Source organism: Hydractinia symbiolongicarpus, chromosome 8, assembly GCF_029227915.1.
Source record: "Hydractinia symbiolongicarpus strain clone_291-10 chromosome 8, HSymV2.1, whole genome shotgun sequence".
NCBI lineage: Eukaryota > Metazoa > Cnidaria > Hydrozoa > Anthoathecata > Hydractiniidae > Hydractinia > Hydractinia symbiolongicarpus.
Window position 1 is genome coordinate 12,011,828 of NC_079882.1, and position 24,763 is coordinate 12,036,590.

Here is a 24,763-nt window from a genome sequence, read left to right on the forward strand (position 1 = left end):
GGCAACGAAAGTCCCTATATTGCATTTCTGTTGATGTCATCACTTATGGCAGCAGATCTTATCTCTCTTTCTGGTTCAATATGAACTGTACCTTTCCAGGGCTTCCGAAAGGGCGGCAACGAAAGTCCTTTAATCGCATTTTTGTTGATGTCATCATTCTTGGCGGCAGGTGTTATCTTTCTCTCTCTGGTTCAATATGAACTGTACCTTTCTGGGGCTTCGGAGAGGGCGGCAACGGAAGTCCTTTTATCACATTTCCGGCTGATGTCATCACTTATGGCGTCAGATCTTATCTCTCTTTCTGGTTCAATATGAACCGTACCTTTTCAGGGCTTCCGAAAGGGCGGCAACGGAAGTCCCTATATCGCATTTCTGTTGATGTCATCTCTCTTGGCGGCAGGTCTATCTCTCTTTCTAGTTCAATATGAACTGTACCTATCCAGGGCTTTGGACAAGGCGGCAACGGAAGTCCCTATGTTGCATTTCCGTTGATGTCATCACTCTTGGCTGCAGATCTTATCTCTCTTTCTGGTTCAATATGAACTGTACCTTTCCAGGGCTTCCGAAAGGGCGGCAACAGAAGTCCTTTTATCGCATTTTTGTTGATATCATCACTCTTGGCTGCAGATGTTATCTCTCTTTCTAGTTCAATATAAACTGTACCTTTCCAGGGCTTCCGAAAGGGCGGCAACGAAAGTCCTTTTATCGCATTTTTGTTGATTTCATCACTCTTGGCGGCAGATGTTATCTCTCTTTCTAGTTCAATATGAACCGTACCTTTCCAGGGCTTCCAAAAGGGCGGCAACGGAAGTCCCTATATTGCATTTCTGTTGATGTCATCACTTATGGCATTAGATCTTATCTCTCTTTCTGGTTCAATATGAACTGTACTTTTCCAGGGCTTCCGAAAGGGCAGCTATGGAAGTCCTTTTATTGAATTTCCGGCTGATATGATCACTCTTGGCGGCAATTGTGGCCGGTTGCTGTCGTCACTCTTTGAGGAGGCTTTTATTGCACTTTTTATTTTAATACCGGCTTCGAATGTCTTCGAATGTCTTCGAACCCTTTTCTTACATGTCCGATTGACATTATTATCAGGCTAGATGTCAGTGTTGGCTTCCTGGCCATTACATTTTCGGTTCTTGTAATCTCCAAATATTGCTGAAGTTTTTGATGGTGTAAATTAGTGCTGTGATGTTATTTAACTTTTTTCTTACATCTTGGAGAAAATTGTTTTTATCTTCGCGAGTTCTTTCCTGATAACCGTTGATGTTATCACTCATTTCTTCAGGTGTGAATTCAATTTTAATGTTGTATTCTTCTTTAGATGTTTCTTTGGGCTGCATGAAGATTTGTGTGGATGTTTTTAATTTGACGTCACAGATTGTATTTAACGCATTTATTTGTTGTTACGTCATTTTATTACCTTCTGTTTTTAGAACAGGTCAATTGTAGACAGTTGCAAACCGAAAAGATTTCATAAAAAATATTCTTACCCTTCGTCATTGTGATTTTGCAGTTTGTAATGGTATTTTTTTAGGTAAGAGAAAGAGAGATCAGAATACATTACAGAAAATCAGTTTGTTTTTATGGGCACTTCGTCTTAGTGTGCTCTCCGTCGTAGGTGTGCTTTACTTCATAACAAGTGACATCCAAATAGTTCCTTAAGGGAAGATATTATTACGCTAGAAAATATTGCAAAAGAAGCGATTTTAGTAATCCCTAGAAAAATTATGCAATTCGCAGTCTTTTTTTAGCATTTCAGAAGAAAAAAATTATATTTGCAATCAAATTTTGTCAATTTCTAAGAAAGGCGAGTTACAGGTTTACAGGGAAACCCCTCGCTTATTTGCATCGAAAAAAATTTTTAAAGGGACAAATCTTAATGACTACAGTACCGTAACCGTCAGGGGGCACAGCCCACAGCCCTCCCCCCCAATAATTTTCCCACTAAAAAAAAAGAAAGAGACAGAGAGAAAAATAAAAAGAGTAAAAAAGCAAGAGAGAGAGAGAGAGAGACAGATTTAGTGTCATTTCTCCGAAAGTTAGATAATCCAAGAAAACTACTTTTGTTGGAACTTATAGAAGTCAGAAAACTGATGTTAGTTATACCTGCTACAAATGCTGTTAGCGAACGATGTTTTTCAGCTTTAAGCCGCATAAAAACTTACCTTTGAGCTACAACCACTGATACACGGATGAACAAATCATACACTGAAAATATATAGTAGCAAAAAAATTTATTAAAAAGAGAAAAAGTCGTTCAGGAATATTCGGATCCTTCCAATAGATCATTATTATAAAAATGACTGAATGTTTTAAGGGGGTTGGAAGCACACACAGTTTAAATGCGATGTATATTTTTTAGAAAGTGCCTGCACCCTTAAAATTTCTAGTGTTCTTATCATTTTTTATATTATTGTAGTCGTGTAATGTAAATATGTATCTTATTCTATGTTTTAGTTTCTAATGGAAATTTTTATCTAAATTTTGATGCCAAATAAACAATGCAGCTTTTCTATATTACTCAAATATCGAAACATTCATCGTGATTTTTAACATTCAACCACGAGATGGTTGACGTCTGGAAAGGCATTTTCCGCCAATCTAGAGAGGTAAAATTTAAAAATTTGTCACTCGGCGCCCACTATTGGGGGGCCTCAGGTAGCCATAAAGCGAAATTCATATATGTAATTTTTCTATATATTCACCCCAAAAAGGGCTAACGAACTTTTTCTAGCGCATGCGCAATCAGACAAAATTCGTTTTTCTCAAAGTGCTCACGTGTAAAAGAATCTCGAGAGCTTTTTGCGCTATGGCGGGAAATGCAGTCAAATGGAAACGAACCTCATCCAATGAATGATTCGATTCCGATTCCTTTCGGATCAGGTTGGGGTGGGAAGTGTAGCTAAGCCTCCAGGCTACAGAATACTGACCAAGCTATGTCATTTCCACGGAAAGTTCTTCTAAAACACATAACTGATACGAATTTGTTTTGTTTTTCTGCAACGCTTTTTTTACTTTTTTCCTGGCCTATTGATGAGCTCAAACCTGTTACAAATAAGTTTTGGATTTTGCGCGGTTCTAAACTGAGTTCTTATAACAAAACAAACCACACAACTGATTTACATATCAAAAGAATAGCTGATAAAAATCGTGCTGGAAAATACGAATCACGAGTAAAGGTTGCTTTGTCATTATCACTAAGCTTTGACGTTAAAATTACTGAAGATTGCTGGGAAAATGAAAAGTCATCCGAAGGTTAAATATGTAAGTATGTTACAAAGGTCAATGCGAAAAAAACACAGCGTGAGAGTCAATATTATAAATACTAGTCTATTTACATTAAAAGTTACTTTGTTAAAAGTCTTCTGTTTTTATTTTCTTTCTTGGTGCAGGACTCACTTGACGAGGGTAATACTGGCGGTGATCAATCGTAGGCTTACCTGCACCCTCCATTTCTGTGTATTCGATACGTTCTTTGTATATCATTTCCATGGATTGGCTTGTTAAATGAGCAGGATAAGAAGGATTCCTTGGACTTCCTGTACGGCGATAATCAGCGTGTAACCACGGATCTTCATTTGATGGAATAACAACGGTTATATCCTCACCTTCCAAATTTCTTTTCAATAATTTACCATCTTGACCTTGATCTCGTTGAAATGGACTTGCGTGACTTGGACTGGACATAGTCACACGAGGAGAGCAACTAGACGACTTTGGATAAAAAACCTTCAGCTCATCGCGGTTGTAACCAAATAAATTGCGGGAATAACTCTCACGACCAGGAGGAGACATGTTTTGACGCGCTTTTGTCAATTCTAACAGCTTTGCACATGCTGGAAAAAGGTGTGGTTCTGTTAGAACCTTTTCTGAAGTCTTTTCTTTCGTTCTGCTCATAAGAGGATCAGGATGGCTTATATTATTAGAAGAGGATTTATCGGTAAATGCTGGGCTATCTTGTTGCTTTATAACGTCATCTGATATGTTTTTATTACTCTGGTCGTTTGAATCAGTATTCTTCTTAGAAGAAATATTTATTAATGTTTCGCTTGCGCTAATTCCACTTGTACTGCGCATTATAACAGGAGTACACGATCGTGTCGGAGAAGAAGATACACGACCGGTTTTGTTCACACTTCCGCATGACTCATTATCCAAAACACTGGCTCCAGAAGAGTCGTCATTTGAAACTAACCTTTTATTTTTATGCATTTCCAATTGTAATGTTAACTCCTCAATGTAGTCATCCGCCCTTTTTAAAGCTTTTTTCCACTGCTGCACTTCCCGTTCATAATTATCCACTTTGGTCTGAAGTGCCACCATTGCATATTTATTATACCTGCAGCAAAGATGACATTGCACCATTAAATAATGGTCTGACAAGCAGTGCGAAAAAATAATAATTTAAGAAGACAGTTTGATAATTTAACCGAAGCTTCAAATTATTCTTCAACCCCTTCATAGTTCAGCTTAAAACTGTAAATTAAAAAAAACTTTTGGGAAAAGTTTTTCTTTTATACAGTGTAATGGCGGTAAACGAGACCCTGGATAAGCGAGAATTTTCTTAACCAGAACCGAATTTCTCAGTCCCTTATACTGCCTTACTAAATAATAATAGGGGCCCGGGATAAGTGTGACTTTCGTTTAGTTGGCTCGATTTTTTTTACAGTCAGGGATATCGATGACATGTAAGCGAAATCGTTGTATTGATGTACTGAACACACATTAAGCAAAATCATCGTCGATTTTTATGAGTTTTAAAAGCGCCAGTGGGACAAAACTTCTCATAAACAACTTTATTAAAAAATCCCACAGACATAATTTTGACGTTTCATTTGAAAAGTACACCAGAAATAGTAATTTTTAATTTTTAATGGATAGATAAAAAGTCGCTTAAGTACAATCACTTGTTATTTTCATCGACAGCGAGTGACATCTGTCAACCTAATATGTCAATCAATGTACAGAAGAATTTGTGGATAGTAAACACATACTTACTTTTGCGGAGACTGTGAGAATTTGTTTTCTTCTTTTAACTTTTCAATATCCTTAAAACATGACTCTCTTTCTTTCTCAAGTATTTTGATATCCTGTAAGAAAGAAATACCACTTTCAACAAACATACAAATAAATACTATACAAGAAACAAGTATGAAAAAAATAAAAAATATATACTTAAATCAAACTAATTAAAACAAGAGTTAAATCAGTGGGCAAGTCGAAAATTACCTTTCTCAACGCAGCATTGACGTGTGACATGCTTTCATTCGCACTGATCATTTCTTGCAATTTATTCGACAGTTTCAGAATGGTTCTAATATCGCCTACATTATTTTCTTCGGTTTTAGAAGAAGTATTATTATTTTTTATTGAGTCATGCAGTTTTAATCGACTTTGTATGTCTCGTTCATCAAGTTGTAAACGTAATTCTTCATTTTCTTCTTTCAATTTGACATTCTCTGCTGAATAACTTTTGATTGTCTGCTCTAAATACTCGATTTCATGCTAAAACAGACAAATAAATATATAAACTATTATAAAATGCCAAAAAAGATCAAAGAATAGCGAAATTAAAAATTTTTAATGAAAATTTTTTAAAATGAAGAATCATGTTAAACTGTAATCTTTCATACAACAAAGTATAAAACCTCCTGAGCGAACTTTGATAAAGCGGTGAATTCTTTGGTTGTGTTTGATAATAAAGAAGTAGCCCGTTAGTCAGACGAAAGGTAAGGGGGGGGGGGGGGGGGGGTCGAAATTACTTAATTAGTGAAAATATATTTTTCAAATTCTAAGCCCAAAAGCATATATAAAGTGATTACTAAAAAAAGTTCTTTAAATTTGACTTGCATTTCACGAAGCAAAAAAAGTTTTAAAAACCTACTTGGAATTCTTCAAACATCATCTTCAATCTGGTTCGTCTCATCTGCGACTTGACCAACGGATCATTCATTAAGTCCTGGTTTGACTCGTCATCAAAACTACCTGTATATATATGCAGAAATTAGGGTCAAGATAGCGGAGCTTGAACCAAGTAAATAATGAGTGAAAACAACGGTGGGAAATGTTTGGCACGTAAAAAGTGCTACGTCTTACAAAGTGAAGTCAGATTAACCCCAATCGAAAATTAGTGACATCCGCTGGTAATTGACACGTTATAAAGTCATCAAAGCGACTTCTTAAAATCCCTAGCGCGCAAAAATTTAAAGAATAACAAAAACGGGAAGTAAAGGAGAAATCCTTATGTTACTGACATCTCTATTGTGTCGCATGCTGAACTTTTTCTTTCTTCCTATCACGCAAGCGATAAGATAACAGCAACTGGTATGTCCAATAGTAATTTCTTCAGTAGCGACAGAGGAGGGGAGCTATTTCACGCAGGGTTTTATAAAAATATAAAGTGGTAGCTTTCTAGAAAAATCTTTAACATAAAGCTTAGTACAATTACGGTTAGTAGCCCCTTTTAAAAACAAATTCCTTGATGATCCGTAACTGCTGTAAGAATTGTTACTTTGAGAGCATGGCATCTTCTCAGAGCCCTACAACAATATGTATCTTGAAAAGATTTATATGCAGAAAGGCTGAACTAATAGATACCACATTTTTCTACAATTTTTGCCCTAAATTTCCCTAATTTATAAAAAAAGTCTATTCCTTAACATTCCCGGACTTTCGAAACCCCAAGATCCTTGTGTAATGAATGTAAGAAAAAAGTTCGAACCAATACACCACGAAACATTTAGAAAATTTTAAATATTTTTTCCTTGTTACAAAAATAATTAAAGCATCTAATTTCCTTGTAGAAATAAAATTAAAATCAAAAACAAAGAATTGGAAATAAGCCATATACGTGAGTAAACAAAGGACTGGGTTAGAAACTTTACCTATTACGCAATGACAACAAGAAAATTTTTTTGGGACAAAATTCAAGAAAACTTCTGAGTTTAATTTCTCACATAGATATTTACACAGGCGTTGCTTAGCTCAACATTTTGTTGACATTAAGAGTGCAATCTTGTAACATCGACCAGCGTCTCGTTTTTTACGGATATACCTGTAAGACAAGTCGGAGAAGATGACAGCGTAATATAACAACGGAAACGAACACAACCGCAAACGGTGACCGGTGACACCGCCCAGATTAAACTAATGCTATCTAACTGGCCTAAGACACAAGGTGAACAAAATTTTCCACATTTTGCGATCTCTGTAAGTTCATGACCGATTCGAAGCAATTTCTGCGTATGATTGGTACACAGGAAACTGATATATCTTTAATCCCCTGCTAATTAGCAGACCTTTTTGTTCCCTTCCACCGTACGTGATGGAATTTGTGCATCACGACGTCACCACCGAGATGGCGTTTGATTACCTATTTTGTTCCCACAGAAACCTAAAACCACGTCAACATATCTTTTCATTTGAGATGACGTAATAGTACTCAGAAAAAGGGAGGGGAAGAGGGGGATCACAATTGAATTTGAATATATAAATGAAATCCATCTTATATGGACGGGGAAAATCTGTATTTTAGCATGTTGTAATTTTTTAGCAAATTCTATTTTAGATGAAAAGGGAAAAGGGGCTCACGTAAACACCCCCACAAGACTAACTTTCGAAGGAAGCACTGATCACTATTTCTGCCTTCATTTTTATTTTCAATCAAAGCATCACTTGTTCCTACCACGCAAATTATGTGAAGGTTTTATAGGAAATAGTGTCAGGCTGATATCAGATAGAAACTATCTTTACTCAAAACAGGATAAGCAATGTCTAGTTTCTGCTGCTTAATTCTCACCCACATAAACATTGCATGGAGAAGTACAATAAGAATTTGGTGTACTATGTAATTCATTACTAGGAAAAGCATTCTTACATGGGCAGATATATATGTCGTCAGTTACCAACCGTAAAAGTACCCTTGTAATTTTTACAACTTTACATATAAACGGGATATGCGCAAGGAGGTATATAACCATGAGAGATCAATTTGAGATGCAAGGTTCGGCAGTTACATTGACTTAACCACATAAACACATTTGTAAAAGGAGTAAACGAAGAGCAATTATTTTGCACTTAACATCTAGTAATCCACCGCAACTTCATGCTGAAAGGTTAACTCAATAAATCAATTTGGACGGATAATTTCGCCCTTACAAATATTTCTATACGATTTGACAACTTTTTTAAACAAACGGATATTATAAATGAAGCAGCTTAGACCTGGATGTCAACCCAGCATTGAACATCCTTCCCCAAAAATAGACGTTTTATACTCAGATTACTTAGAACATTAAACTTCTTGGTAAATTCGATCGGGGTAAAACTTGGCGTTTTCATTTTTTCGAAACGAGAAATACTTATATTGTTGGTTTTTCTGTCATATCTGTTTGCACAAACTCGATGCCATTTTGGCGCCATTTTCAAAATAACCCACTTTTTCTTCCATTTACAACTTTTTTGTTCTATACATTCTGCATCGTATGTTTTTTTTTGAAATCGCTTTCATTTTTATGTTTGCGTTTTCTCAATGTGTCCTTAGAAATCTTTTTAGAAAAAACATGACCAGGTTTCTAACCTAGCCACATACACAAACCTGTCACTTAGCTACGGTAACATCAGTTTAAAAACGGCTAGTGACTTTTCTGGAAGGATTTGAAAAAATCGACTAACACTCTGGCTTTCACAGAAAATCCCAGTGTTAATTCAAGTATATTTGCTGAAGTATAAATTTCAAACAGATATACGCTACCAGAACGAAAACAATCATAATGAGTCTGACAATGGACATAAAAGATACAAAAAGGATTTAATTTAAAAAATATTTTAATATTTGATTTTGTTATTACGGTCCACATGTGATGAAGCAGCCTTACAAAGCACAAAAAAAAAAAGAGTTAAAAGTGTCAAACTCAGACTCACTTTTTCTCTACATAAAAAAATGAACAATAAGAATAATTAATTACCTGAACTAGTCATCATAAATTAAAAACTCTGTCGTCTTTTCTATTTTTAAAACCAAACTTTCAGACTATAATTTACAAATGAACTGTTTATGATTGATCAAGCATTTCATATGATGGCAGATTCAAAGGAGGTCAGCCATATTGACATAACAATAATAGACTGATGGAGTTACTCCATTATAAAGGTCAATCGAGGTCACTTTCATGTCTCTTTTTTTTCATTATCAACTTAAGAATAGGTTAGCTAAGGGTTATCCTTTAATTAAACAGTAAAATATTGTACAGATGGAGAAATAATATGTCGCAATGCAAAAAAAAACTCTTTCACTGACTGTTTAGCAATACTAACCGACATTCAATAAAAAAGACTTTATCGCTAAGAATGTTACCGTGAACTGTGCTGTGTCCGACCCGTGATTGGTTTACAAATACGTTATTCTTGTGTCAAGCGTTTTGGAATCACAAAGTTTTCTTATGTACCCCTTTGCAGTGACGTGCAATATAAAAAACGGAAATATAAATTTTTTTTCGTCATCATATCACACGAAAAACAATAACTTAAAAAACATCCACTTTGCATTAGGTTAGAGCTATTTTAAGTAACTGCGGATCTATTAATAACGTACTGTTTATAATTGTGTCGAGCGAGATACAAAACCAGTAAAGGTCAATGTTTAACATAATATCGGTTTTCGTTTTTAAACCACAAAATTACACGAAATACGATTGGTTAGTTGGAATGCTGAAATCTATTTGCTCAGCTAAGAATAGCATGATTGTTATAACTAACGATTGGCTGCATGTTTCACTTTAACCTGGTGGCTAGATAGATTCTAAACAACTTAATTTACCAGACATTTACAGTGGATAATCAATACTTATCACGTTTTATCTCGTGTCATGCAGCTCTTGCTCGTGACAAATACAAAGGTGTAAGAGGGGAGTCTCAAAGGTTACTAAAACTGATCTGTTTTAACTTATTGCCAAGAAACAATGGGAATATTTTTTGACTACTAAAAAAACATTCAAAGAAGTAATTTAGCATACCCTCTTTCATCAACACGATTACCATAAAAGAATAAATTTTGGCAGGAAGCTTTTTTACCAATTGTTGTTTAATTTAATCTCTGCAAGTATTGCCTTTCGCGACATGTACGATTTCTTTTTCCCAGCAAAATCAAAAAAAAAAAAATTCTGTGGACAATGTTGTTATTTCATTAAAATATTTTTGTGAAAATTTGTACAACAAAGCCATTTTAGCGAAGCTCAATTTTATCGCGTGTAGCTTTTTAATTGAAATTAACAAAGTAAAATTTAACAAGGTGTAAATTTAATGTGAATAAAAAAATTGGGAAGATGCAACAATAGTCATTCAATTCTTCTTTCGTGTAAAATTCACATGAAATCAAAATTAGGATTGCCTAAAATATGATAATATTTCAAAGAAATAACGTAAATAACGTCGTTCATCGTTTTTCATATCAGGCTTGCACAAACTGCGCATGCGCAAAATTCTTTACACATGCGCAATAGATTCATTTTGTTTTTACAATAAGTCATGCTCAGCCCGAAACTTTGGCATTGTCTTTTTTTAAATATTTTTTTCACGCAGTTGGATTTCTTTTATAGAACTTTGAACATAGAAGAAAACTTATTGTATAGATAACATTAGGAAGAAAAATTTCGATGAATGAACTTCAACGAAAAAAGCGACAACTTTCGTCAGTGGCTGTGAAAAAAATCTTTCTGAATGAAGACGATTCAAAACAATGAACTATCCTTTTCAAGCTAAGGGAAAAATCACCTAAAAATATCGTATGTGAAAAGATAAGACGACCATAATGTGGACAATGACGACAGATAAAAAATAATTTGTGTGTTGGCGAATAAAGATATGAATATGAACGAATGAAAATAATAATTTATGGAATTGCTTTTAAATCTAATTTTCAATTTAGGATGCTAGCTAAATGTTTCTGTAAATACACTTCAGGACGAGATTGTGAGTTTAGCTATTAAGAATTTAAGTTCTTAGTTCAAAATGAGATAAAAAAAACCAAAACTTTTAATAATTTATCTGCTATCGGTCGAATATAACTTTCCCTATCTTGTTGCAACAAGTTGCTTATTATTGAAGATTGTTTTTTTTTAATAAAGTCTATTGTGCAGACATTGACAAAAAAAATTTCTACAACATTTGCTGTGGAACACGCGTTTCCAATAAAGTTTTGTGCAACTTTTTAAATTTCAAAATAACGATGAAAATATCAAATGTCACACACATTTTGTTCTGTTAAAATATTTCATATTGCATCATTCATACGTGAGAAACAGTGGTTCAGCTTTCCACCCAAATTTGGATTACATTGTCACCAAAAAGATGATGTCATTTGGCCTTGATAAAAAAACAACTATTATTTCATTTCTTCCCTAAAATAGTTAGATCAATATTAAATAAATTATTTGGAAACTCAAAAAATATCGAAAAAAATTTTCGTCACTTCGATATTTTTTCACTATTTTTTTCCTATCAAGAATGCATATAAGTTGAATGGTCACAACAGTTGAAAAATTCGTAGCCTAATATTTTGACAAAAACATGCGTCTGTATCGAGTATTTTCGAACCAATCTCTGTTATGATTCCACATTACCGTTCTTAAAAGTTTTTTTTTCTGAAACTATAAACTTGAAACTTGAAATTTTAATCTATCACGTATTGGGGATAGCATTCCGTACTTATGACGTCATCAAAAAAATATTTCAGAATTCTTTGAAAATGAAGGTACAAGTCAAGATTTGGAGCCAATTTTTTGTCTATTTCTTAGGATCTTAGGTGGGGGTCAAATTGGCCTCCTCTTAAGACAGATAGCGCCCTACAGTAGTGAGTAGCCAGTATAGTGTTTTCATTTTACCAATGACTAAACCTTTTTGTCAGAGTAATATTTCCGATGGCACGATAAAGTTTTTTTTAAAGCATTAACATTTTTTGTTTCACTCCGGATACGAATTACATAATTCGAATCTATTTCATTCAAAAATTATTACAATTTCCGTGAAATTTCATGTGGGAGAAGAAAATTATTTTGAAGCAAATACGTGAGTATAAGATACACAATAGTTATATTTCTTTCTCTGAATATCTAACGACGCGCAATGTAATAACTACTACCTCACTACTTATTAAACCTAACTTTTCAATATTAGTTTAAATGAAAAAAAAAAACACGCAATGGGATCTTAAAAATTGTCGTTCGCTCTGGTCTTTTGTTATTTTAATTAAAATTAAACCAAACATATCGCGTAATATTGAGTGCATTATTTCGGGAGTGATAATAGAAATGGAGAAGGCAAAGTAAATAATGGCGACAGATAAAGACAGAATACTAATATCTTTCAATAAAAGTTTTTGTTATGGAATATCCCTTTTTGGTATGTTTACCCGCCGTCTGTCTCCAAAATATTTTTTACCTATTCGTTACGTCACTTTTGTTTTACTTTCATAACTAATTTCGGGGCCCAAATTGCTTCGTTTGTGCATTTAAATTTTGAATTTAGCCGCGTCAATTTGTGTCTTGCCTTACAAGTTAAAACACCTGTGTAATAATGCCTATATTGCTGTGTGGAAAAAACCCTCAAAACGTATATTGAAATCAATAAGTAAAAAATTTTCCATCCGGAATTTGGCGATAGTAAAAAATTGCACTTAATACAACAAAAATATCAAAAAGAGTGTATTAATAAAAATAATATTTCAATACAAATGTTATTCGAATAAACAAATTAACTGAGAAATAAATACTAATTATGTTTAAAAAGAAAAACTGCGAAATGTAAACAAAAAGCAGAACAATATTTGTGTAACTGACGTAAGTCAGGTACGATCAGAAATCCCAACATAATAATGGTTGAATTTCTAAGAACGTAAGTTCCCCTTGATTAGAACAAAAAAGGTTGATATGAGAAAAATAAAGTGAAAATTTGTTTCGCTTGCACATTACTATTGATAGTTCAACTTGCAAAACAACAATGGCTGGAATGGAAAAAAAGTGAATATATACTGTGTGTTTCCAATACAAGCAAAATTTGACTTCGGTCTGAAATTGTTTTTATTTTGTTTTTACATTTCAAGAATTTTGTATTTATTTTTACAGTACATTACAAATATCTGCAACCCAATCAGCTATTGATTTTGTGGAAACTTCTACCTTGCCATATACTTCTTCCTTTTTGTTGTGTTTTTAAAAAGAATCAGTGTCTGTCATTGTTCTTATTTTTAAACAATTCCCAGAGCGCATAAAAATGACGAGTTGTAAATCACGAAAGCTTTTCTTTTTAGTAAAGTTTCAGATCACAAAAATATCTGCTTTAAAGGTTTTCCAAGTATTAGGATGTTCACCACAAATGTCTATGAAGTTGTTTCTCAAAAACCATGTGTATGTGTAAAAAATAATATTTTAAATTGATAGATCATAGGATTAGATTTGATCCACTAAAAGTACGCTTACCATTACAGCTGAAATTTAAAAACGTCCTATTTCTCGAGCATTTGAAAAAAAGGAAACTAAAAAAAAATAAACTGAAAGATCTAATAAAATTTTTTATATAAAACTAAGGCTAACTTTCGGCAGACAACTAGCTAAGCAAATTCGACCAGCATTTTATTATAACGTTTTTACTTCTCGAAAAACTATATGTGGAGCGAATAGCTAAAAGTATGATAAATCTGTAGATGTACCTAGAACTATCTAGACGTTACTAGAACTATCTTCACTTACATGAATATTCGCTAACAAAATCATCGTGTCAGGGTGTCGTAACTATTTCTTAAACAAGAAAGCGAAAGAAAAAAATTTCTGTCCGAAACAAGGATAATTTTCTTAATGCACGACACCAATACAAAAAAATAGCAACCATAGAAATGCGACAAAAATAAGAAATGAAATAACGAAGGTATAATTGGGGGTAGAATATAAGGCTAAAAACAACGAAAAAATTGATTAAACTGGCTGTATTAGACGTAGACTTTCGTCTAATTTTAATGTGTATGTACATTACGACACGTTTTTTAAAAGTTAGAAGAAACTTCTCTTTATCGCAATCTTCGTTTTTACAGGGTTTTGACATGCTATAAAATTTACTATTGTAAATAGCGCTGCAAAACAGCTACAGGTCTACGAAGATATTCTCCTAGTCTAAATATACAAAGATGGAAACATGCCTACTCGTTGAACCGTGACAAATAAAGAATTTTATAGCAAAAAAAAATATTTTTATAGATACATATTGTGGTTTTTTTAAAATATTTTTTAAAATATTTTTTTTATTTTTCTGACTCCATTCAAGCTAAGGTTAACTTCCACTTTACTTTCCAGCGAAATCATTTTGTGAAATACGAAGACGACCTTGACAACTAGAGGTGAAGATATAGCGAAAGGCGTGGTCTTCCCACGTGCTTATTTCTCACATTGACATCTCACTCCACAATGCTCTACAATAAGAGGGGTCATTTTTCAAATTTCCGTTCAGTTGTAAGCGTTCTTTACCTATTTCTCAGATATTTCAGTTTTAAGCTGCCGCATGTGTTTGGTTTGTTTAGTCAAAAACTTCATTCAACATATGGTATATCTACACAATTAAAATATTCCACAAATAAAATAATCAATTAAGGACACGTTACGATCAAGAAAATTATTGCTAATATTTTGTAAGGTGAGAAAAAAATTAAAAAGATTTAAACTAAATAAAGAAAACGGTTGTAAAGAAAAAAAGAACACTTCAAAATAATGATAATGCATTGTATGAATGTCAATGAATTAAAATAAAATCAATACTAGCTATAAATATAAGAATCTATCTTACCTAAAATTTTCTTATATGGGTTTTCTTCATTAATTGGTACGCGACATGCAGGGCAATAGGCACTATTTTCTAGCCACCTATCGAGACAGGATGAACAAAAAACATGGTGATTTGAACAAATGGCAGGATCTTTAACCTAAGAGTATAATAATTGCTATAAGGTTAAGTGGAAGGTCGAAAGACATTAAAGCAACATTCTGGCTTCCATAAAGAGCAAATAATATCAGAATGTACATTGTTACCAAGTGCTTAATCAAAAGGTCAACATGATGTTAAAAGATGTTTAATTAAATCTTACATGTGTGAAATTAACAGAAAAAAAAATGCAGGGTGAAGTGCCATCTTTGCTTGCAATAAAGATCAACGAAACATCAATTATCGACAGGGTCACCTTATTTACAGCACATCAAATTTTGCATGTTAAGAATAAAATTTAATTACTTCGGACATTTTTAGTTGCAATCAAGTTTCGGCACCTTCAATAATTTTATGTTGTTTTCCCTATGTACCATATCAACAATTGTTTACATTTTATGTGGTTAAATATAGGACTAAGCGTGTGAAGCAAATTTACTGGTGCCAGACAGACGACATTTAGTTACTCGCCTATCAGGTAATTATAGTACGTTGGTTAAATCACAACATTACATTTCACGTAAACATGATCTGTCAAATTTTAAAAATGATTTACGCAAACTTTATAACAAACAGTAATGTTTGCCATGATGATGCAACAAGTCAATTTCAGGAAAAATCTTTCAAAATTGATACAAAAATAGAACAACGTAAAGTATGCAATAAAAAAAAAATACAATGAATGCCATTAACGTTGTTTTTCTCAGACAACAATCAATCAAAAAACATAGAAATGTATTTGTTCTGAATCATTTCTTGTGATTGATATATACAACTTCATCCAAAAATTAAAAAGGTAAAGGCAACATGTATATAAATTTCGAAAAAATTTTAAAACCCATATATCTCATTAACCACTTAACACTAGTTAATTATAAATAAAGCCTCAATGTTTTTATAAGAATAAAAACAGCTAAAAATGACCAATTTGTAACATATTGTAGATCTTTTACAGTTGACATACAGTTGTTACAGCCTGAAGGACTTAACATGTAAAATGTAATTATTCAAAAAAGTTTATGATTCGGTGTTTTATTGCAATACAGCTTGGAAATCACCTGGTTGAGTGAGTCCATAACAACCCAAATCAAACGAGATCGGGTATGTCAACTCGCTCCTATTAAGCGTGTGAAACAACCGTTTTGTTTGCCTTACTTTTTAGGAAAATAGTCACTGCATCTTAAGCAAGAACTTATTTTAACCTTTATATAAGATCTGGGATCTAAACAAAATTTATTTCCTCAATTTTAACCTTTGTCTTTCACAATAAATATTAATGCAAGGCCTGGGGTCAACCCCAAAACATGACCACAACCTTTAAATCCTTAACCGAGATTATCAAAACTGGAATGTTTATATAATTGTAAAATGGTAACATTAATTCGTGTTATTTCTCAAATAGTAAAATAGTAGTTTAATTGTGAGGGAGTGCAATTTCCAAGGATCTAGAGTGTCCAATTTATAATATACTAGTCGGTTATCCGTGAATAAAGCCAGGGGATGGCCTGTTATTTTGATACCGCATTGCTTGCGTATTGCTATTTGCGGTACCATTTTTCGTGACAGACAGACAGACGTATACAGGTATTATAATATAGATTTCTCTTATCATCAACTAAGGTGGTGACTTTAGGAGATTGTACAAACAGGAAAATACCTCTTAGAAACTTATCATCTCATCTTTAAGTACAATCTAATTATTATTTACACAAAATTACTTTTGCATTTCTTTGTGCTGATTAACAAATTAAAAAATCACCATGCTACCCTGGTGTATTAATTTGCTATTTGAATTGAGTTCACAAATTGTTACAAATTTTGGTTTACATGGTCAAGATTGCATATAGACAGGCTTTGGAACTTTTCTTTTAAGTATTCTGGAAGAAGGCTAAGGATTTCAACATAACAAATTAAAAATTAATTATATTAGTGCACAATGATATAAAATTTTACTGAAGCCTGCTTCTGTGATGTTTTGTTATTCAGTACTCCCCAAATTGGATAAGTGGTTTACTTTACTGTAGTATCAACTTATGCATCACCATCTTCTCCTGATTATGTGTCTTATCTAATCACGAACAATTGCTGTACTGGACCTAACTTGTGCAATTTACAGAATAGACAGACCCAAACAATGCTGGAGTAGCTCGCCAATGAGAAATTTGTGTATGGTGGAGTATGACATTTTAATGTACATATTGTTATCTTTCTAATCGTTTATTAAATATTAAATAAACCTACATTATTATGGAACTAGACAGAATAGAATATTATAAATACAATTGAAATTTCCGCGCCCGAAGGCGTAGGAAATTCTTTGAAACCGTCTTTTTTTTCTTTCGGAGCATTTTTTGAGAAAAAATCGACCCTGGGATTTCGCGTTCCTCTGAGAGGAGGATAGTATTGGTATAACTGACTAACTAACTAACCCTGTCCCAAATGGTCAATTGCAACGTCACAGATTTAAACTTCGTACCCAAGTTCCCTAAGTACTGGGAAGTCATCTAAATGATGTTTTAGGCCAAAATTGGTATTTGTTTTCAACAAAATTTGGCACACTTAATAAAAAAAGTATGTTGAACATAATGGTGACATCATAATTTTGATTTCTTGTTACCTAAATGTCATTTTAGGCCAAAATTGATCCAAAAATTAACACTACTTTATTTTTGACAAAATTTGGCACAGTTAACAAAAAAAGTATGCTGAACATGATGGTGACATCAAAATTTTGTTTTTTTGCCACCTTAAATGTCATTTTAGGCCAAAATTGGTCCAAAAATTAAAACCACTACATTTTCGGCCAAATTTGGCACAGTTAACAAATAAAGTACGCTGAAAATAATGATGATACAAAAGTTTGATTTTTTGTCACCTAAATGTCATTTCGGGCCAAAATTTGTCCAAAAATTAAAACTACTTTATTTTCGACAAAAATTGGCACAGTTAATAAAAAAGTATGCTGAAAATGATGGTCGTATCAAAATTTTGATTTTTTGTCAACTAAATGCTGTTGAAGACCATAAACGTTTCAATCGCAAGACTTTCAACCATAAATGATAGGCTGTATTTTTTGTTAACAATTTCCTTTAAAATGTGAGTTTATTATGACACGTTTCGTTTTGTTTGCATTTGTTGTAAGATATAATGTCACTTGTGTGCTTTATCTTCAGAGCTTCATGCACCAAACCTCTTCGAATGTTTGGCACGATAACTCAACAAATTAGCAGGTTGTCATCAAATATTTTGGTAGCGAGCGGAAATTCTTAGAGCCCCCAGGGCTTCTTGTATTATTTAAAACTACACAGGCTGGAGAATATTAGGAAAAATCTTCATTGCCACACATGCTCTTCACTTTTTGTTAGTTAGCTTCCCTAAGCTTTTCCAAGGATGACATTTGTTACATGGTACTTCTTCTTGTTGTTTGGAGATTACTTTACATGTCCTCCAAACTATGTGTTTTGCAGTTGCCACACATCAACGCTTCTGTTGTAGATGGATTTAAGATGGCATTTCTCTTGGCAACTTGAAAAGAGAGGCCTTAAAAAGGGATGCAATTAATGAAGAATGTTATAGCACAAACTCGGGTCAGTCAGTTTGCTAAGGTAAGTTTTTTATTCAGTTGACATTGCATAATTAACTGATTTTAATACATGCAGTATTGCTTTTCCACAAGAGCCTTGGAACAAAGACAAATATGATCAAACAAGAGTCTTTATTATTTTCTGTTTTTCTATTATGAAAGAGGACAAATTTTAAAAATACAGTATACTTTCATTAAGTGGGACCCCGGACACCTACAAAGTAGTATATTTTTTCTCCCCCTTTAGACTAAAAACTTTGCTTAAGTAGGACATTCAATGGAATGACTTAATATTTTTCCAAGACTGAAGGCATTGCAATGATTCGAAAGAAAATTTTTGTAAAACAAAACAAACGTTTCTCGAGTTCTTTTCTTGAGAGTGCCGTCAAACCAATTCTAGGTGCTCTACTTACCAGATACTAAATTACAGCCTATAGATTCTTGGTAGACTTGTGGACTATCTAGCTAACTACTATTTTTTATTAAAATTATATAAAACAAATCCAAACTTTTTTACAGGTTTTTCTAGCCATCTACTTTTTTAAGTGTTCAAATTTTTCGAAGTATATATATGTCATGTTTTCAAATTGCTAAAGACTCCATGATTCCTATAATTCATAGTTCCTTTGACATGGTGGGGGTCACTATGTTCTTCGTGTGCAGGGACTTGTTAGAAGCAATTTTTTAATTGGAATCTGGTTTTTGGTTGATTTAGATACAAAAAAATACTAGGTGTCATTTTTTCCATATGTGGGTGTGGCCATGGGTGACGTCATCCAGTTTATGGTCAGTAAAATATCAAAGTCGTAATTTTGGATTTTTTTTTTTTCCAGCAGATAAAACATACAAAAATGAACAAAAATATATAAAAACTAAATTTTTAAAATGAGGCACTCAAGAGATACAGGGATTTTAAAGTTTTAAATTTCAGGGGGTAAAATACGTATTTGAAAATTAGTGTGACTATAAAAAAAAGTTTAGGTAGTGGAATTTTTTTGTTTTGCAATGATAGTTGTTTACAAAAGTACAGTTATATGAGACAAATTCATTCTATAAAGAGTAATTTGTTTTTATAGCAGTTTTGAAGTTATTAATGTAATAGTGTTACCCCCTGAAAATTCTTATATATCATTATAAGACATTATAAAGTACAGTGTTTGTTCCATATTTCATTAGATATTGGTTCTAAATACAAGTAATCTTATACCTGTTAGCAGTTTAAATTGTCAATTATATAATAATTTGAAGTAAAAGGTAGCAGGTTGAAGTTAAAAGATTGCATAAGACTTATTTTCAGTATGATAATTTTATGATGTTTTTTTTTTGATAGATTTCCTATGAATAGTGAAAGTAAAGTTTATTTGATTTTATTAGAATAGAAACAGTTAAATTAAAAAAATATGAATGAAGAAATCCAAATAAAAAGAAAAAAAGTACTGATTTCAGCTTAGAAAAGTGCATAGTTTGTCAAGAGAACACTAGAATCCAACTTTGATATTTTACTGACCGGAAAAGTGATGACGTCAGCCAGGGCCACACCCAAATATGGAAAAAATGACACCTAGTGTTTTTTGTATTCAAATCAACCAAAGAATAGATTCCAATCGAAAAATTATTTCTAACAACTCTGCATACGAAGCTCTAATTTGTAAGACAGTGACCTTCACTAAAAGTCAGAATGCTCGAATGTAGTTAGACCACAAGATTGAGGCCAGCTAGCAAGTTAAAACAGGCTTAGTTCACACTTTCTGACCTGTTTTTGCTCTTCAAGAATCGTAATTGCTAGCAAAAAAGTTAACAAGCTGAAACCTGCTAAATCTTTTTCTAATCTCTCTGTAATCAAATCAACCGCCATTACGGAGATTGCACTCTGTGATTGATGTGTTGCGAGGGAGGATTTTTGGGAGAAGAAAATTTTTTGCGATATTCTAGCGATACTGATTGAATAATGAATAACGGTTAGTCAGATGGTACCGGCAGAATATACAGTTCGAAATCTGCTTATATATATCGTTAAAGCTTAGCTCCCACTTGAAAACAAGTTAATTTTATATGAAAGAGCTTGAAAATTGTCTTTTTATTTTTTGGAAAAATTTTATTGGTTCTCCAGATTTTTGACTTATAAGTTCCACTAATTATGCATGACATCATCCTCTTGGATCTAAATGAGGTGTTGTATTTAATTGTTTTACTAAAATCTGATAATGTATACATGTTTTTAGCGATTTAGGTTGATATTTGAAGCATACTGAAATGAATAGTAATATTTAATCATTACAAGAGAGAACCAATTAAGGTATTTTTAAAAAAATAATTCCTATACCACTTTTCAAGCTCTTTCATATGAAATCAACTTGTTTTTAAGTGGGAGGTAAGCTTTAAAATAGCAAACTTTTTTGCAGACAGAAAGTTATTTTTAATATCATATTGCTAAAAACGTCAAATGTTTTAAGGAAGCAAAAAAATATATTCAACTAACAAATTTCTCGTGGTGGAACCTGAAACAAGCATATTTATAATTAATTGCTTTTATTTCTTTTCCAGAAATAATATTTTCATTTTACCTGTAAAATAGATGCGTGATTTATTCCGCTGATTTGATCCATATTTATCTGACCAGTAGAAACTGACGGCAAAAAGTACTGCTATATATACTGTCAGTATTTACTACCACAAGATAACCCTATTATACTGCTAACAGTATTACTGCTGGTGTAATAAATGCCCTCACTACAACTTATGGGGCCCAAGTATTTTACGAGGGTGCCGACTCGCCGAAAACTCCGTATATGTGAGGGTGGCAGCGGGCATTTTTTCGGGTTTTTTTTCAGGGTTTTAGTCTGTAGCTGCCCGGAAAAGCCAGAACCAGTCGGAAAGCACCCGAAATGCAACATGGAGCAAGCTCATTGTTCGCATTTAAATTTTGTCGAGAAGAAGGAACATGCTGTTTTGTCCTCGTACTTACAGTTTATTATTTGTGGGCTTTTATTACAGCTATTTATTGAATAAATGATATAAAAAACAGTCTTTCACTACCATTGCTCAACATTAAAAGAATAAATTATAAATGACAATAAATGTTTAAAAAATGTTGTTTGGGGTTGATTCAAGTTTTTCCGGGCGAAATTTCAAGTTTTTTCTGAAACGCCGGAAGTCGTCCGACAGCCTGTGGTTTTTGTGGCGAGTAGGCACCCTCATAGTATTTAACGATTGGGCTACCCTCAAAAATATAATTGGTTAGCGTCACCCGACTGACTCACTTTGAAAGACTCACTTTAAATTTGTAAAAAATAAACCAAACAATCCACAAACAATCTTCGACACGCAACAGAATTCACCATTTACCTTTTCAGCGGTCCTCCGAATTACAGTTGTTACGTCCGAATGTTATTTTGATAGGGGACTGTGCTTGCTATATTCAGTGCTATATTTTCCTGCTTCGCATTTATACGGCAATACAAGTGAAACAGAGGCTAAAAATACAGCTGGCGTACATTTAAAACCAATAACAAAATATGGCTGCATAATATAGTATTTTTGTAATTTTTTGGGAAAAATTTTTATCCGACCGACCGACTAACTCACTTTTGTAATAAGAAATGACGCTAACCAAACATATTTTTGACAGTGGCCTTGTATACTGCTGTCAGAATAAATAGCCCTAATTATACTGCTGGTAAAATAAATCTAAGTCTGTTGCAAAAATAAATGGTCCCTTATTCTGGCATTAGTTACCTAGTATCTGTTGGTTACTACTGTCTCTGCTAACGTCAAATTAGCCATTAAACTGATGACCCATTCCCCTCCATGTTAACGGCATGCTACTTTTTTGACTTTGTATCAAATGTACTAGCTATAGCTATAGACTAAAATTAATAGGAAAGTTCTTCCTTAAAAAGTCCATATACAGCAACCAAATATTATATTTTTATGCATAAAGACTGTGTGGTCAGAAAAATGTTGTTAAATTTTACAACAAAAATATAATGAATTATTTCTAAAATGCTTCAGGTAGATAGCTTACTATAAGCTGTTACAAAACATATTTTAACAATTCTAAAAAATAAATTAGTAACTGACATTAAAGATTAAAACAATTTCTGTAAAAAACAGGGGATAATTAGCTAGCTACTACCTGCTAGACAACTATTACGTTACAACATACCTTTCCCAAACAAATTTGACATGATATTGAAAGGGTAAGATGAATGGATGTTCCGTTATGATATCTGGTTTCTGTGGAAGCTTGAACACGTTCCATCTTCGTGTATCAATGAATAATTTGCTTTGCTTCAATAAGGGTGCCAGGTGTTCACGTCTTTTTTGCTGTTGTTTTGGTTGCCTTGCTTGCCCAAAGTAAGTTTATTTGATGACACACTAGAGGTTTTCTTTTGTGAAGGCAAAAATGACGTTGCCGGTGGCCGATTTGGTACCTGCTTCTTCTTCGCGGGAAATATACAAATCTCTGTTTGCGCATTGATGAACCTCATTTTCCAGCCTTTTGTTTTTTGGCAAGGAGATTTGCCATTCTCGTCCCAAAAGCTGTTTGAGGTAAACCGTTTATCTTAAAGAGGTCTGGGACACAAATGAACAAACTCCTTGGAATATAGCGAATAACCAGATTTTACAAACGCAACCCCGTTTATCTTCACAGTTGACTCTCGATAACTCTGTTCGAGTTTTCAAAAATTTTGGTAAAACGAGAAACAGACTGAGATAGGCGAATTTTGGAAACTTTTTACTTTTTCTTTTACTTTTTGTGGAAAAGTCCGTTTCAAAGCTTTGTTTAGGGTTTTTAACCCGCTCCCAAGCTAACAAAATCAACTTCGTCCCCAGAGGTTCTTGCCTTTTTGACAGCGCCTGCGGCTTTGACATAAGGCAACAAACCCTCGAGATGACGGATGAGGATGTAAAAAGTTTCCCTTTTTAATACAAGAAAGCGAAATGCACTCTCATGTGTACTAAAAAAGGAGATCCTGCATCGTTTCCAGTGCTTTTTCGATGTCATTTGTTGAAGAACTTATTGTTCCCGTACTTCTTTTATTCATATCTTGATCAACCATATCTTGATCATCCATATCTTGATCATCTTTTTCCTTTCATTCTCTGCATTCTCCCTGCGATAACTCCGGCAATGATATCATTATCATTTCAAAAAGAAGCATTACTTTTATCCTAGGCCCTTTTCGTGCTCTTTTTATGACAAAGCATAAAAGCACAAATGCATTAAAAAATTATGTCTGGCACAACCTCGTTCCTCTAGGGGCTTTTGCCTTTTTGACATCGAGGCCGACAGCTGCCAAGTAAGCAATCCATGCCTAACTGTTGGTTCAAGTTAAAATAACAATGCTGCTATGTGGTTGCAGGTCTCTGACATACCAGTCATGCAGTCGCAATGTGCAGACTTTTTGCCTTTATTTTTTGTCAAACAAATCCAAAGGTTATGTGGAGGGTTATTTATACGCTGTGACGGTCCACAATCAGGTTTTAAAAAACAATAACTTGAGGTTGATTGAACTTCATGATATAATATTGGGCCAAGCCAACCATTACTGAAATAGCCTTCAAACTTTCATTTAAATCTGAACTACAAAGCTTACTAGGGTTAAACATTAGGTAATTGAACATATCAGCATACAGTATCCATGGTCAAAACCTTATGCCGTTATTCTCACGGAGCCATCCGGAAGGGAGTTACTTTGGGTCAGTAAGTACAAGCCCAGATTCACTGACTGTAGGCTAAGCCTGGTAATCTTTATGTAATCTTAATGCTACCTCCTCTGCTGTTTTGGTAATTAGGACATTATTTTCGCTAGCTGCAAACACCCTAGCTACTAATTCGCATTTTCTCCCGCTAACCTTTAGACCTCTCAACCTCAAATACCTCTTTAACTCGTCTATCTTCATCCTCTCTATCATTTCAAACTCCATAGTTATTTAACAACACTGCGTTCTCAAAAAACTTTAATTACAACTTTCTTTCCTTCTTCCTTCTTGTGCAACTAACTTCGGTTAGCTTTGTTTACCCTAAAATCGTCCCAGTTTCTTTATTAAAGCGGTCTTGCGTAATGTCAAATTAGTGTATAAGCGCCGCGTTGCTTATTAAATGTTGATGATTTCAGGTGCGGCACTTATTAGAGAGCGTCGCTAATAAAACGTTTTAAACGTTTAATATTTCTGCTTTTAAATATTTTTGGAATTCCGGGAGTAAAT

At 33.5% G+C, this 24,763-nt stretch overlaps 1 protein-coding gene across 2 annotated transcripts; it reads right to left on the reverse strand.

The window, feature by feature from the left end:
• Positions 1–3,258: 3,258 nt before the first annotated feature.
• Positions 3,259–22,911, reverse strand: LOC130654038 (ORC ubiquitin ligase 1-like). Of its 2 annotated transcripts, XM_057456554.1 has the most exons (6): positions 22,716–22,911; positions 14,833–14,968; positions 5,891–5,991; positions 5,236–5,511; positions 5,005–5,096; positions 3,259–4,345 (listed from the first exon to the last, which is right to left on the reverse strand). In XM_057456554.1, exons 1-6 carry the CDS (start codon positions 22,809–22,811, stop codon positions 3,361–3,363), a joined length of 1,686 nt encoding a protein of 561 aa, XP_057312537.1. In that variant the 5' UTR covers positions 22,812–22,911; the 3' UTR covers positions 3,259–3,360. The 2 variants fall into 2 exon arrangements, with proteins under 2 accessions (XP_057312537.1, XP_057312538.1); XM_057456555.1 differs by lacking the exon at positions 14,833–14,968 and having other exon boundaries at positions 22,716–22,895.
• Positions 22,912–24,763: the final 1,852 nt, after the last annotated feature.